Raw genomic sequence first — 14,984 nt, 5'->3', positions numbered from 1 at the left:
GGAAGGCAGTAGCCCACAGGAAATATTTCAAGTGGTGAGTTAYACCTGAAATATATAGATTAATGTTATATCTCACTATTCAAACTTAGTGGAAAATCCTATTGCATGTGAAGGAAGTACACCAATATAAGACCCCTGCAGCATTTAAAAATCAAGTCTTCAAAGAAGCATTACATTCTAAGACCCCAAACAGCTAACTGTTTTGTATCATTTATTGTTTTCTATGTATGTTTCTTAGAGGCAAATATGCTATATTCTTCTATCTCCTGTGCCCTTTGAAGAGTACCCAGAGCGTTTTGCTTATGCAGAGTAAGGGAACAACTTGTATATGAAGGAATCAAGAGAATGTCTGATATTATTTCCATATATGCTAGTGAGATTTTTAATTAATGCCAGATAAAAGCCTCTCTCTCTTCTGGTTTTAGCATCTCTCTTACGGCAATGGGAGCTTACATGTTGATGCAGCCTTCCAGCAAACACTCTGGAGCGTGGCTCCAATCAGTTCAGGAAGTGAAGTTGCCCAAGGTAAGATTGACTCAACTTCATTTATTGAAAGGTTGATTTTAAATGGAATATCTGAAAAATCCAACTATTCTACCAAACGTGGCCGAAATATGGGAGCAAGTTTCTCTTATTTGAATGTTTAATCAACTAAATAAATATAAAAGTGTTCTGAAAATGGGAAGGAAAAATGCTGAAAGGCATGCTGATGGTTTTTATGTCTTTGTTTCTGAAGACTGAAAAGCTAATTCAAATCTCATTTTATGAAAGCTGTGTTAATACTTATAACATTTTCTTAAGATGGCTTGCAGTCCTGGTTTAGATTRTTATCTCAGGTTAATCTGATGTGTGCAGTCAAAGTTACATGCTCCTGTGAGTCACTGAGTAAAAAATGCTGTTTGGTACATTGAAAAAATTCTAGTGCTTTAAGCAACCCTCAATATTTGGAAACTGAGTGCAGGCCTGACTGTCTTTTTTTTTTGTCAGCACGTTATTACTTGGATAGCCATGAAATTTGGCAAAATGATGAATCTTAAAAAAAAACTGCGATGAGCTTAAAACAAACCAAAAAAGCTGACAACTTCCTGGATAAATTCCCCAAATTCCCTCATTACTTGAGCTGAATGGAAATTTCTGAGCATTTACAGCTGAGGGCTGCTGTGGCCTGGCRAGACGGGTGCTGGATGTGAGCGGGCAGCCTTTCTCTGCTCTGCTTTCCGGCATAGCCCCGCTGGCGGCCTGCCAGACAGAGGGGAGCAGGGGAAGGTTGAGCACCAGGATGCAGAAAGCTTGGCACCAAACCTGGGAGCTTCAGTGGTCGTTAAATTGGTACAACGTGTCAATTTAGTGTGCCAAGAAAGTAAAGACAAGAACTCAGTGCAGGAGTAGAGARAAAAAAATAAGAATATGAGTTGAGGTGGGACTGGGGAAGGGAAGAAGGGGACCGGGGCAGGAGTGTTGCTGCTGAACACAGACTGGAGAAAACCTTTGAAGTCTTCTCCTCCTCTCCAGGCTGTTGCTAGTTTCTAAAAACACCATACTCTATGCTCCTCATCCTCCCACTGCTGGCAGCACTGGTGTGCCGTTCACGTTAATAAGCCCAGTGCAGGTCATTAGCTGAGGCTCAGGTTTGGGCTGTGCCGCATCTGTCCAGCTGGCAATGCTCCCTAATGAGGCATGCCTGGCTGRATGGGAAGCAGACGTCCATGCGGATAGATTATAGTGATGTGTTATCCATTCTTACCACAGAACATCATGTAAAAATAACATAATACGATTTTAACAGTGGTACATTTCTCTACCATAGCATTTGCTTGTACTTTGTTACAGTTTTCCATTTTTTTGCTTTTCTCAGATATAGACATTTAACTAATTTATTTTTCTGAGCAGTATCTTTCCTAGAGAAAATCAGCTGGATGGTGTCAGAAACAATTAGAGAAAAGTCTCTCTTTCAGCATATGCAGCAAATGCTACTGTAATCAAAGCTGTCTCATGGTGAAGGGAGAGCGATTCTGGCACTTGGGCAATCGTGTGTGACCTATATACCTGAGAAAAGCTGTAACCAAACTGAATATAAATTATCTCTAAATGGATGAAGAGGAATATAAAGCTAAATTTAAATTTGTTAATATCTGCAGAATGGCTGAGATCTTCATATGAAAAGTGTATACCACTGTATAGGAACGCCTAACACTAGAATGCCTGCTCTTAATCAAAACTTTCCATTACAAGTGTAGTAATAAGAGTTTTCAGCCTTTTACTAATCTGTTATGTTTGTGGAAAGAAAAAAGAGATTTATTTTTGCAAGAAACACGTCAGTTAAATGAAATTACTTTGAAATGAAAATAATGGATAAATAATCCATTAAACGTGCTGGGGTATCAAAGGTAGTTTGTTAAAACAAAATGATTTTTTTTTGTATGCATTTTGCAAGATTTGCTTATATAGAAGTCAATTTACTGTTTTAGTCAAAATGGAGCTTGAGAGCCAGGACAAGTAATTCTGCTAATTCTGTACTCCAGATTTATATTGACTTAGCTCCATACATAAATTAATATATGTTAACTGAAATACCTCCCTGCATCAAAACCATGAATTTAAAGGTTAAAAMTTAAATTCTAAAATTAGCCATCTAAATGGTTATCTGATATGATTTCAAAAGTTTGAAAAAAGTTTTTCCTGAATATGCAGTAGCATCAAAATAAAACTGAAGAAATGTGTACAATCTGAATGTTGGGTCTTCGGCACCAGCTCTCTCCCTCCAGATCTGCTCTTACTGCACAGCAGTGCTTGCCAAAAGGGACATAGCTTCAGACTACTATTCTAACAATGCTTTTAAAAAAAGGATTTTGATATAATAAAACTTACACCTTTTAATATATAAACCCAAGGAATTACGCTTTCACATCCTGCTCAAATGAGGAATTTGATATTAACTGATTTTAGCAAGAAGGAAGGAATTTAGGAATTACGTTTTTGTACTTTAAACACTTGTTTAGCTTGTCAAATTAAAAAAATACTATTGAATTGCTCTGAAAATCTACCAGGTGTTAGTACTCTTAAATTTCTAGATTATAAAGCAATATAGGTAGGAAAACATAAAATGTGTTTTCTTTTTAATATCACACCTCTGTTCCAAAGAGGTTTATGCGACATTGATGTTGATATTTTTACTGATTAGAACTGTAGGCTTATTTTCAACTTCCATCTGCAGTGTTTTGGTTTCCAAATGCTGTGAAGCTACAGGTATGTCCTGTCCATTTGTCTGTGGACATGGATTTTATTTGTACATAAACTAGAATCTTTAACTTCTAAAATTAAAACAAAACAAAACAAAACAAAACTGAGTGGATGAGGTAGAAGAGAAATAAGAAGCATCTCCCACTTTACTCATTGTAACTTAGGGAAGTACTTGCTTTCTGGTTTCAGTTGGATCAGTTTTTCTGTATGTTGCACAAACTCTATAATCCCACTTGGTTCCTGTGAAATGTCCATCCTGTATCCTCTGCAGGCTGGCTGAAGATGTGCTTCCTGCTCTCCTCAGAAACATTTTTTTGCAGCTCTTTCTTTCTTTCTCTCCTTTCCTAGTTAGTTGTTGACCTGAAATTTGTCTCCCTTGGCTCCCTTGGCCATCAGCTGGCTCCCCAGAGAATGAGCCATCTCCCACATCCTTCCATCCGACACASTGACTCTTTTTACGGGAACATAAAGCACTAACAGAAAACAATGAAATAAAAGTGATATTTTTTATTACAGTTTGAGCTGTAGTTTTGCGTGTCGCTATGTTCAGACCAATACACTTGATTTTCTCCCTTCTTTCAAGGCTATCTGATAGGAGGAGATGTTCTGAGGTTATTGCATGGCCACATGGATGAATGCTTGACAGTCCCTTCTGGTGAGCATGGAGAAGAACAAAGAAGGTAGGTTTTCTGGCTTAGAGTAGAGTAATAATGAATTTAATGGAATTAGTGTTGGATGTCGCTGGTAGCACAGATTTTTGAAGGATATCATGAGGAGCTCAATCTCATAACAGCAAATGCTGCTGAGATCAGCTTTGGACATGAGGCTCTTCTGTGCTATCCTTTTGGTATTCTTTCAGTCTGCTTTCACTTACAGCTTTAAAAGCAGCAGTACTTATTGGAAGTGGACTTCGTACAGCAACACGAGCCAAAATGCACTGGGTTGTTGAAGGACACCAAACTAAATTGAATTGAACCTTTTTTTTTTTTCCTTAGCTTAAAATCAAATGTAGAAGAAGCATCTCCAACTTTTTCATCTGTTATGCTAACAAACAGTTGGGTTGTTGTGATGGCCCATACAAAATGGCAGGCTAACCCTATTATTGTGGTTATGATTTTATCACAACAGATTATTTATAATATTTACTATCTAGTTTCATTCTTGATGATTTGTAGCTTTTATGCTTTTTTTTGTTATACATATTATTGTGACCTTTGATAACTTATTGTCAACTTTACTGCCTTAAAAACAGTGAAGGAAAAGTGTCAGTTTCTTTATTGCTTTTTTTCTGTTATCATACATAATGCCTCAGGAGACGGTTAAGATTACCACCAAGTCCCTCAAAGMTGCTAATCTGGGTTATTAATCTCAGGTGTACCTCACATGGGAGTCTAGGACTAAATTTATGGTTATTTTCATGATTGAAGTAATCCCAGAATGCAAGTAGAAAAGTGATGACAGCTCAGCATGTGTCTTTTCCGTCTCAGTTAACTAATAAATCTGAAATGGTGATAAGACTGGCACTGAAAGCGGCATGTCTCAGTGGAGCCATTACATGGGTGAATCAAATTTAAAATAAAATCAAAGTCCTGTTCACTTGCTCTAATAATATATACCCCAAGCTTTTTTTTCAGTAAGGCTTTCATTGAAGTGTCAGATTTATTCATACCTTCAGCTTGAAAATAGTTATGTGATAATCCTGATTTTTGGAATACTTTGTTTATTTTGGCATCTGGATGTCTGAATTCCCATGACAAAGAAAGTGCTGTTGATTGATTTCCATGTTGAATTTTCTCAGTTTGCAAGTAGAAATATATTTTCATTCTATATCTTTTAAAGATAGAGAGCACTCCTAAAATATATAGGTAGTAAAATTCTTCTATAAATTTGTAAATAATAATGGAAGAAACTTCAGCTGTTTCCCCTTTAAAGGTTTTTTTCATACAGCTGCTATCGCTTCCTGACTTTTTGTCATTTCTGGTCTAGGAAAGAATTTTTAAACAGAGAAGATATTTCAAAATGCAGAAGGCTTAAAATCAGCTCATGTTTTAATTTTAATTACAACATAATAGCTGCATTAGGTCTTTGAATTTATTGCAGCTATTGCTGTCCTCACCCCTGACAGTGACACTGAGAATAAGATGATAAATAAATAGAATTCTACTGGTATTTTCTCATATTTCAGTTTAAATCCTGCAAAATTCGCATTAAATGCAATGTAATTGCGGAACTTTAGGATGATCWAGCACTTCATTAAAGAACTTTAACATTTAAGAGCACATCAAAAATCTCTCCCTTTACAGCAAGCATAACACTATATAGAAAATGCAATAAAGGAGTATTAAGTTGCCAGGTAAGGAAAAAAATGCATTTGATCTGCATGTGTATTCACATGCTACATCTTTGTACTATATCAAAAAGGCAAGGAAAGAACAGGACTCATTTCTTAAACTGCAGACCAATGCCTTAAACAACACGGACAACTGTTTTTCTTCTATGCAATGCCTGCCTTTTCCCCTATCCATCTCGTGCCCTGAAAGAAGCAGAGCTAGTAGACAACAAATAGTGCATGATTAACAGATAGTATCTGTATCTTTTTTTCTGCTGTAGTATGTGAACAACTTACTGAGACACTCTGCTTTTAGTGCTTCATAAGTACTGTATTTGATCTTCTAAAATTTTCCTGTAGTTCAGGAGCTTTATTTGACAGAATATGCGTAAGCCTGATTGTTTGTTTCATATTCTCTTTTGCTCAAGTTTTTGATTTTCTGACAAATTAGCCTGATTTTTACTTATGAATCTAAAATATAAACTAAGATTATTTTAATAGAGTTAGGTATAATCACTATGTCTAACATTTTCTCCTCTCTAAATTAATAAATTTATTTACTTCTTAGAAACTCTATACTTCTGTTCACTAGGATGACTCCTTGTTCAAACCAATATCTAAAATGAGATTTTTTTTTAGCTCCTACTTTGAGTTTTCAAAATGTGTGCATACCTTAGTTTGATGCATACCTTAGTGGCGTTTAGCTGCCGGTAGAATTATATTTTATAAATACGGGTAATTTTGGCAGGTAGAAAATGGTAAGATCAGTTATTTAATCTTTCATTTTTATTTAAGTTGCTTCACTTTTTGCACGTAAGGCACGCTAAGGGTTTGATGTATGTGGCTTTTATTAATTCCACATCCTTTTTGCTGCCTTTTGAAACAGCCTGGTGGTGGCTGTCTGCGGTAGCGCCTGGAGAGCAGCTCGGCTCTGCAGGGTGCCAGTGGGAGAGAGTGCTGAGAAGTTCCCCCTCTGTTATGACTCACTGATTCCTGCATCTCRTTTGCTTTTCCTGCCAGTACCTTCTCTTATGCCTGCTCAAATAAGTAAAAGATCAGACAGTCCTAAAATAACAGTTTTATTCTGTACTGTCGCCCATTATCTGCTGCTGGGAATGAACATGTTGTTTTGATGTGAAGATTCCTCCTAGGCATTTTTTTTTTTTTTAAAAAAAACCCAACCTCTCTCTTTYCATATTTTTAGGGCATTGATGCAGTTACATAAATTGGTGTATAACAGAGCTCTAAAGATTAACAAGAGTCCAAAAGGAAATGCACGTTGAGTATAACATGATACCTGCTTAGGCTAATAAGCCTGTTAGGGCAGGGCAGCATTTTATACTTTTTTATACTCTTGCAACTCAAGAAAAGCAGTAAAATAGAATTTTATTGTCTGGACTAGTGTTTTTTCTAGGAGGCCCAGGTGGAATCAGAAACTTGAAAACAAGTTTTAGGAGCTGTAGAGGCCTATTCACGGCAGAGAAGTCTCTGGGCCACTGGGCTACAATCCCCTCGGAAATGCATTTCCCCTTGGGGGGCATTTTTTAAAAAGATTTACCCCGAACTTGCTACACTTAGCTTGGTCTGTAATTAAAAAAAGAAAAAAATCAATCGGAAGCAGTGCAAATATGCAAATAGAGAAGTTTGTGTGATAATATGCTGGTTTACATACTATTCAACCAGAAAAAAAATAGTAGTATTGCTTTTAAAGCACTGCAGGCAGTCTGGGCCTAACCCCAGCAGCTGTCTTTCACTTTGACCCCACGGACAGAAGAAAAAAATAGAGATAATGTTAAGTTTGTGTAATTTCATTGAATTGAATATGACTTACTGCACATTCGAATTAGGTGTATGCTTGCTTGTGTGCATGGGGAATGGGACAGACCTGCAAGAGTTTTCTTAATTTGTATATTTTATCTTGAAATGGAAGTATCACTTAGTTTCCGTTCCCACCACTTTCCTCTGGTGTCGAACATGATCAATTTGTTAACTACTTTGAATGCTTTTTTTGGAGAATCATTTATAATTATCTGGCAGAAGATTCGAATCACTGTTTGTATTAAAACATTTTTTAATACAAAGCACTTTAATACAAAGCAATTAAAACAAATTGCTTGAAATTGTATTTGCTTTCAATTTGGCATCTTTTCCTGTTGCCATCATGGCACTTTAATTTCTTATCCTCCTTTGCAAAATATAGCTTTGAGTTTTCACCTGTAAATTTGTAACATCAAGGGAATGAATAAAATTTTTACATTTATTTTGACAGTTGGTATTTAGAGGAGGTATGCACTGAAGTACTTCTRTGAAATAGCTTACTATTGTTTCTCACTTTAATTAAAAGCTGTGCAAGATAATGCTTGCACAAAATTCAGCCTATGCAACAAAGATTTAAAAAGCCATATGAACAGGTAAGCTGGTGTTTGCCAGAGAGTATTGAGTCAGTCAACATTTGCCCTCTTTTTATTGTTCAGTTAAATAGGAATCATTTTACAGTCTCAATTTGTTGTAGAATGCAGAATGTATAATTTTTATTTTCCTGTAAAAATGTTACCTAGTTACTAAACTGGTACTTTACATGACTGGAGAGTTGGATTGTTTTGCATTTGCTTTCTTTTTTCATTAAAGTTTATGGCAGAAACTCCCTGCAGTATGAGTATGTAACTGAAATTACTTGGGTTTTTTTTTTTTTTTTTGGATTGTAGTATCTGCTCTTTATTATACCATCATGCATATTCTTTTAGAGCTTAAAGCCCACACAGGAGTGGAGCTGTGAGTATTTCCAGTCCCCAGGGTAGTGTGGGGCTGTTGCAATTAATTTGCACTTTGATTTGCAGCGCATAGGTTGAGGCAATGACTGCTGTGGAATTTGGGTCCAGACATGCATTAGTACAGAAGAAATGACCTGTGAGAGGGAGCACAGCAGTCCTGGTTTTTCTGAAGTATTGCTTGAGGCAGAATGGGCTGCAGTGTGTCAGAAGGCCAAAACACCCAGTAAGAAGAGCCCTTCATGCAGGAGTGTATAGGAATAACCTAATTTCCAGGGGCARTTCTGTCGTTCCTGCCTTTGACAGCTTCTTTGGGTTAAGGGTGCTGTATTAAGGAAAGGTTAAGGAAAGATGCCAGGACACGGTTGCTAGCACCATGTCTGGTTAGGAGTTTGTATAGGAGTTGTATATTGAGTTTGTAAGAGTTGTATATTGAATGATTATATTATTTACAAATTATATTGCAAGTATAGTTACAAATTATATGATTTTGTACTAGTCTCAGAAATGGATAAACAAAGTTTAGAGTAGTGAAAATGATCACCTGCCTAGCTCAGCCACTGCAGCTCTTTTTCACCGATTCTGGAAGCCAGGCCGTTCTCTTTAGCCTGTTAACACACGTTCTTAGATACGGCATTACTAACTAATGCAGTCCTTACATCCTGGAAAGATGGGAATCTGACAGGGGAAAATGATTATTTATGACTGAAGTATGAGCTCAGAAAGTTTGCACTCAGAGGAAATCATTTAAAAAAACCCCAAACCCTAAACAGGGGTTCAGTGAGCCAAAGAGCCTGAACAGTAATAACTATAATTTTATAAATAACTTTGAAAAATCCATAGAGTTTTTTACTGGTTTCTCATATAACTGGTTTTCGAATTAAAAACAGAGCAGCTTTGCCTGTCATTGAAGTGAATGGAAAAATTTCTTTAAAGAAAACGTGAAAAAGCTATACAGCAGATTAGGATAGAACAAGTAAATAAATTGCATTATAGCACTAGCATTTAGAGTATTTTGGATACCTTAATTTAAAATAGATTTGAAGTAGATCACTGAGATTACTCTTTGAGTTTTGTACAGAATTTCCTAGAAAATGTAAGCCATGCTCTCTGTAAGAATAAGTTCAGAGACTGGTATCTATATTTATTATGGCCAGATCTTCATTAACTTGTACGAAGTATGGTATGTAGCGTAGTCACTCTTTCTTCCTCAATAATGCTTTGTGGCAAGGCATGTAGTTTGAAAGCAAACAGTAGGATTCACTGTGGTTTCTGCTTCTTCTAGTTTCTCTGGAGGCATTTTATCTGCCCTTGATCTGTGTAGACAGAATGACTCTGGCATAAAAAATACGCTTCCTTCTGGTGACTCCAAACCAATTCTTGAAGTAAGAGTTGTAACTTGAGCCTGGATATTTTGGGGGAATTTATTCATTTATGTATAACTCAAGTACTACATTTTTATGCTGTTACACTTATCACCGCCCCAACAAAACAATAAATTAAATATATTTTTTTAAGACAGAAGTTTAGATAAGACCTTCATATATATGACACCTGGTTCATTCCAGTTACTGAAGTTTACTCCATTATTTCTTTCCTGTGGAATTTACTTCTTGAACAAAGAAAACCCCAACAATAACAAAATGCTATCAACTTCCTTATGTAATGCCTTGTATTAGTTGATGAATTTCATTGATGATTGCCTGCTCTTGCTCAGCAATGCTAGAATAAGAATATGAATTTGATAAAAATTCTTCCAGAGGTTTGGTATGCAGTAGTCTATTTTTAACCTGTGTAATTAATTCAGTATTGTAAGTGGAGATGATAGAACCAAATATCCAGCTTTCTTTTTGATGTTTACAATTGCTTTGCATCCACATTGTATCTCACAGAGCTAAGGGAGAAGCGTGCTAGGAATAAGCGAGAGCATGGTTAATCCTCAGTAGTCCCTGCTTTCTTGTCCTAGTAATGTGCTTGTGCATGGAGGGCCCTGTGCTGTTAATACCAGTAGAAAAGTGAGGCTCTGGGGAAAGGTTGCACCATCCTTAGTGCTGTACTTAGAGTGTGGGTCCTGTAATACAAATTAGTGGGCAAGTTCTGGCTCTAGTGACTTTATTTTAAGGGGAATTAAATAGATTTAGGGATACAGTCAGGAAGAACTTTGTGTTTTAAACTTGAACTTCAAGTCATAGGTCAGATAAGTAACTTCGTTACACCAATTAATTCACTTGGTCCGGATTTACAGTAAAGATGAACTGAAAACTCTCAATGGTTCTGAATTTCCTATAGATATTCTCATTTGAAATAAAAGTGGATCTGTAAGTGTAGAAAACACGATGAAAATATTTTGGAAAATGTGAGGAATTGAAGGTAAAGGGTATTGTGAAATTTCTAGGTGAAGAGGAGGGCTAGTTGTAGCTCCTACTGATAGCTTTTTTTTTGCTGCTCATTTTTCTTTCTTCATAAATCTATATTATTCACAATTTCATAACAAGATTCTGTAAATTGCAGGTTTGCTCTGCTGTTTGGCATGTAATGTGCATTTTCCTGCACTTTGACGATTTTATTTTCACCATCTTATCAGTGTAAATCTTTAGTAACTCTCTGATAGGCAAAAAGAATTGTTGTAGGTTATTCACATGTCATTAAAAGCCCTGTTTTATTTGACCTAGTAATATCAGTATCTTTTAAAGATTACTAGTGTCTGTTTCAGGAATGATTGAAATGTTGTGAACCGTGGTTCTTTCTGAGCACTGAACTGTTGTCAGTACTATATGAAAAGAAATGAGCCATAGCCTATGGAATAATGTTTTCATACAGAGCAAATACTAAGGATGATTGTGTGAGCAATTTCAGAGCACTTTACTGCCTGCGTTTCAAGGAAAGGAGTTAAAAATGAACTTTTGATTTCTTAGACCAAATAAAAAGACATATGATAGGGTATGAATTTACTCGGCTCCTCTGAGGCGATGGTTAGTATACATGTTGCTGTGTTACGGTAAGAGCATGGTGGCTTGCCCTTCAATATGGAAGAGGTGAAATAACTTTAATTTGAAGCTTTCTTTTCTTTACCACATTGTCCATAGAGGAAAGAAAGTCTAGCTAAAGGACCAACAGCTTAYGCCCTGTTCTAGTGCCAGCCTTTCCATCTCTTTCCCAAACTTTTCTCTTACATGATCAAACACTGGTAACTCCACTTTGAAGGAACAGAAAGATGAAATACGGGATGTACAGTGACATAAAAGAAAGCAACTTAGCCTACGAGAAGCCATTCTTTTAAGTTCACAATGGGAATGTTTTTAAACATTTAAAATTACATTGATTCAGCTGTTACATATCATCCAAAGGTAGCCTCAGAGGAGTACTCAGGCTGAGATACAAGTGACGACTTCCAGGTGTCCAAGAAAAGAATTTTATTCCTGGAAGGTGACATGGTACCAATTTAAAAATGAAACATTCTGATTAAGTTAAACCTTTGCTTCCATTTGATATGTTACATATTTTTAAGGATTTGAGAACTGCTTAATAAAACTGTAAAATTTTACATTATATGAATGCAAGAATTCCAAATGCATTTTTTGTCATCTAGCTTTGTTTTGAAATAAGTCAGGATGCAATCAGTGTGTTTTGGCTTAAAAAAAAAAGCGTGATATCTAATTTGTTGTTGTTTAGGTGTTACAACAGCAACCCAATCTGTTAGTTGCAGAGCAAGAATTTAAATAACTGTCTGAATGGAAGAGGGAGTGTGTGAATACAGGAGTAACTGAATAGAAGATCACTTATCATTTGCGTTTCACTGTACTAATGAAGGTTAATTTCAACAAAAAATAAGATTTACCTTGAATTTTGATCTGTGAGAGAAAATACAAGCGGGTTACTAATGCTTGTCAGCTGCTCCTGACATTGCAGCAAATGACTCAGTTAATAAATGGAGAAAATACAAAGTTTAAAGTCAAAGATTATAAGAAAAAGAGGAGAATTTCATGCATGTTTATAACTTCTTTTATAGTAGGTGAAGCACATGTCAGTGGTTCTATTTATGTATGAGTCTTTAATATTCAGKGTGACTGATTCTGTAAATGTAGTGAGGAGTGATTATTTTGTATTTTGAACATTTTTCCCATACAATTTAAGTCTTTATTCATTTGCAGTATCTGAGAGTGGGGTTTTTCTTTTTGGTTCAGTGTTTTGGCGTAGCTTTTGCCATACCTTAATGCTTTACTGTTTCCTTTCTTCTTTCTGTTTTTACCCAGCATTAATACTTTTTTGTATCTTCCAAAATGAGTTTTAGCACATTTATAGTTTTATGTATTGTTAGCGATATTGAGAAGTATAGATTAACTCACATTTTCTTTCAGTTTACTTAAGTGTTTATTTAAATGTGCAGTTTTATTTTATGCTGAGCATCAATTCCTCTGGATTACAGGCACAGAAGGACTTTGGAAGCAAAACTCTAACAGGTTCCTACATAGGCACCTGACTCCAAAGTTCTGGTCCTCAAAAAACTGCTTATAACAGTGGGAACTGCCTGTAACTTCCATAGTAATGATCCCTAAAGCTATGCCTCTGGGTATATCCAGAAGTGCTTGATCTTGACTGAGGATCACAGCATTTACTTCATCCGTAAGCTCTTCTAGGATCCATAAACTTCGCCGTCCCCGACAGCATTCCGTGAAGCGTTCATCTACGCGTAGTGACAGCGCTGCTTTGCAGAAGTGACTCGTTTCTTCATTTTCCCGAACAGGAGGCCTAGGCTTTTAAAATCTGGAAGCAGCTCAAGGCAGGAGGTGGGCACAATGCAGTCCAAAGAAAGGCTCCCTRTGCCTGGGAGAGTGGCAGTGCTTAGCACTCGCCGCTCTCCTCTGGGTGTGCTTTGGAAAGAGTCTCATTCAGGGCTTTGGCCATGCATCTAAGCCATTTTGTGGATCTGAACGGACCTAGTGTATATATATAGCATGTCTATGTTAAGAATAATGGAGAAAAAAAACATTTTTTTGAGACTTAGTCGTTTTTTAAAAGCACTCAGATTTCTGGATATATGCAAGGAACAGGAAGGGGTAATTGCATATTAAAATTTGGAAGTAGGAAAGTGTAAATGTCTGAGATGTCTGAAAACTCTATCAGTTTTGGTGCTATGATAAGGTAATAAAATACAGTGACAAACAGGTGAATGTTCAAAATTCAGTGTAGTAAACTGATTGGGTTATTTTTATAATGTAAGCTCTGAGAAGACACTACCTTTCTTATGGGTGGGATGTAATGATAACAAATCTTTATGCTCATTTAATGTGTATGTACTGTTAGAACCTAGAAATGCTGTAATCATCAGKTTTTTTCCTCTTCAAATCTCTGTCCTTAAAAGATGTACAAGAAAGATATCTAAGTGAAAAATATCACATTTCAAAAGATGCAAATAACTGATRCAAAAGACAATTAAAACTGAGTAATTAGATTGGAAGGTTTAATTGAAAAGGGCAGGTATTGGATATGATAACCCTAGGAATCTGACAGTTGCAATAACTGTTTTGGCTCTCTTCAAATGAGCAATGCAGTTGAATAAATGTGAGGAATACTTACTTAGGACAGAGCTGAATGTTTAATCTGTGCCTTTTCTTGATTTTCAGAACYGTCCATTACGAGGGTGGTGCTGTGTCTATTCATGCCCGTTCCCTTTGGCGACTAGAGACGCTAAGAGTTGCGTAAGTAAAAACCCTCTTAGCAAAAAGGCGTCARTTTAGCCAGGGACTTTTGGTACAAAACCAGTGTTCCTATAAAACTGGATTTGTTAATACTAAATCTTCTGCAAAAAGCACTTCATACCACTTCCAGGAAAAATTAAACAGCTCCCTTTCTGGGGAGAATTTGTGTTAAATGTTCTAATTTATGTGTGTGTCTTTTGATTTTTTTGACGTTTCCTCAAGTTGTTCAATGAGTTGACTGTTTACCTTTTCTACACATATCTGGGACATATTTAAGAAAACCAGTTCTGATTACAGTAACTCCCGTGTGCAACCCTCTAACTTGAGCTGTTTGGATATCTTGAAAGGTAAAAAAATTACAGAAAGACTCTTCTCTTGCAAGGGCACTGGAATGGTAGCTAGGAATCATGCCGTGTTTGTGACCACAGTAATCCAGAACGCATTGTGTTTGTCACAAAATTTCTAGTGACTAGAAGATGCTTGCTTTTAGACATAAAATGGTGGCAACTCTGGTTACACTAGTGATACTGTTCTCTGTGTGTGCATTTTATTTAATGGAATGATGTTAAATGTCATTGACAGGGAAGTAAAATTGACCTTGAGAGGGCTCAARTGACAGCAATGAAAGTGTAGGTGGATCTGTAGCCCTTTATTTCCCTCATTGCACATACTTTCCTCATAAACAGTGGCATGGACTAATGTGGGGATTTGAGAAATGCCAGATTTCTAGCATACCTCAGCTTGATAGGCACTGTATGCTCACTTTTGAAGTGTATGCTTTTGAACATATATCAGTGAAGAAAGCTATGAGAACTGGCAAAACTAAGCAATGGCAATGGTAATCTTCCTTTCTAAGTAGCATGATTTGTTACCAGAAAAAAACAAAATGAACCCCAAGAATAACACTCTCTCAAGCTCTTCGCCTCTCTGYTCCTCCTGTATGTTATT

General features: G+C 36.4%; 1 protein-coding gene across 5 annotated transcripts in view; it reads left to right on the top strand.

Moving 5' to 3' along the window:
* Positions 1–14,984, top strand: part of RYR2 (ryanodine receptor 2) — a 449,981-nt gene that overhangs the window by 195,948 nt on the left and 239,049 nt on the right. For all 5 annotated transcript variants that reach the window (XM_085298277.1, XM_085298276.1, XM_085298275.1 and 2 more), the window contains 3 exons: positions 426–525; positions 3,824–3,920; positions 13,962–14,036. In XM_085298277.1, coding sequence (XP_085154403.1) covers positions 426–525; positions 3,824–3,920; positions 13,962–14,036 — 272 coding nt within the window. The remainder of the gene's footprint in view (positions 1–425; positions 526–3,823; positions 3,921–13,961; positions 14,037–14,984) is intronic.

This window comes from Rhea americana, unplaced genomic scaffold (assembly GCF_003343005.1).
Source record: "Rhea americana isolate MKP2758 unplaced genomic scaffold, rheAme1 scaffold_137, whole genome shotgun sequence".
Lineage (NCBI taxonomy): Eukaryota > Metazoa > Chordata > Aves > Rheiformes > Rheidae > Rhea > Rhea americana.
The sequence above is the reverse complement of the archived record's forward strand: the minus strand, read 5'-3'. Positions and strand labels throughout refer to the sequence as shown.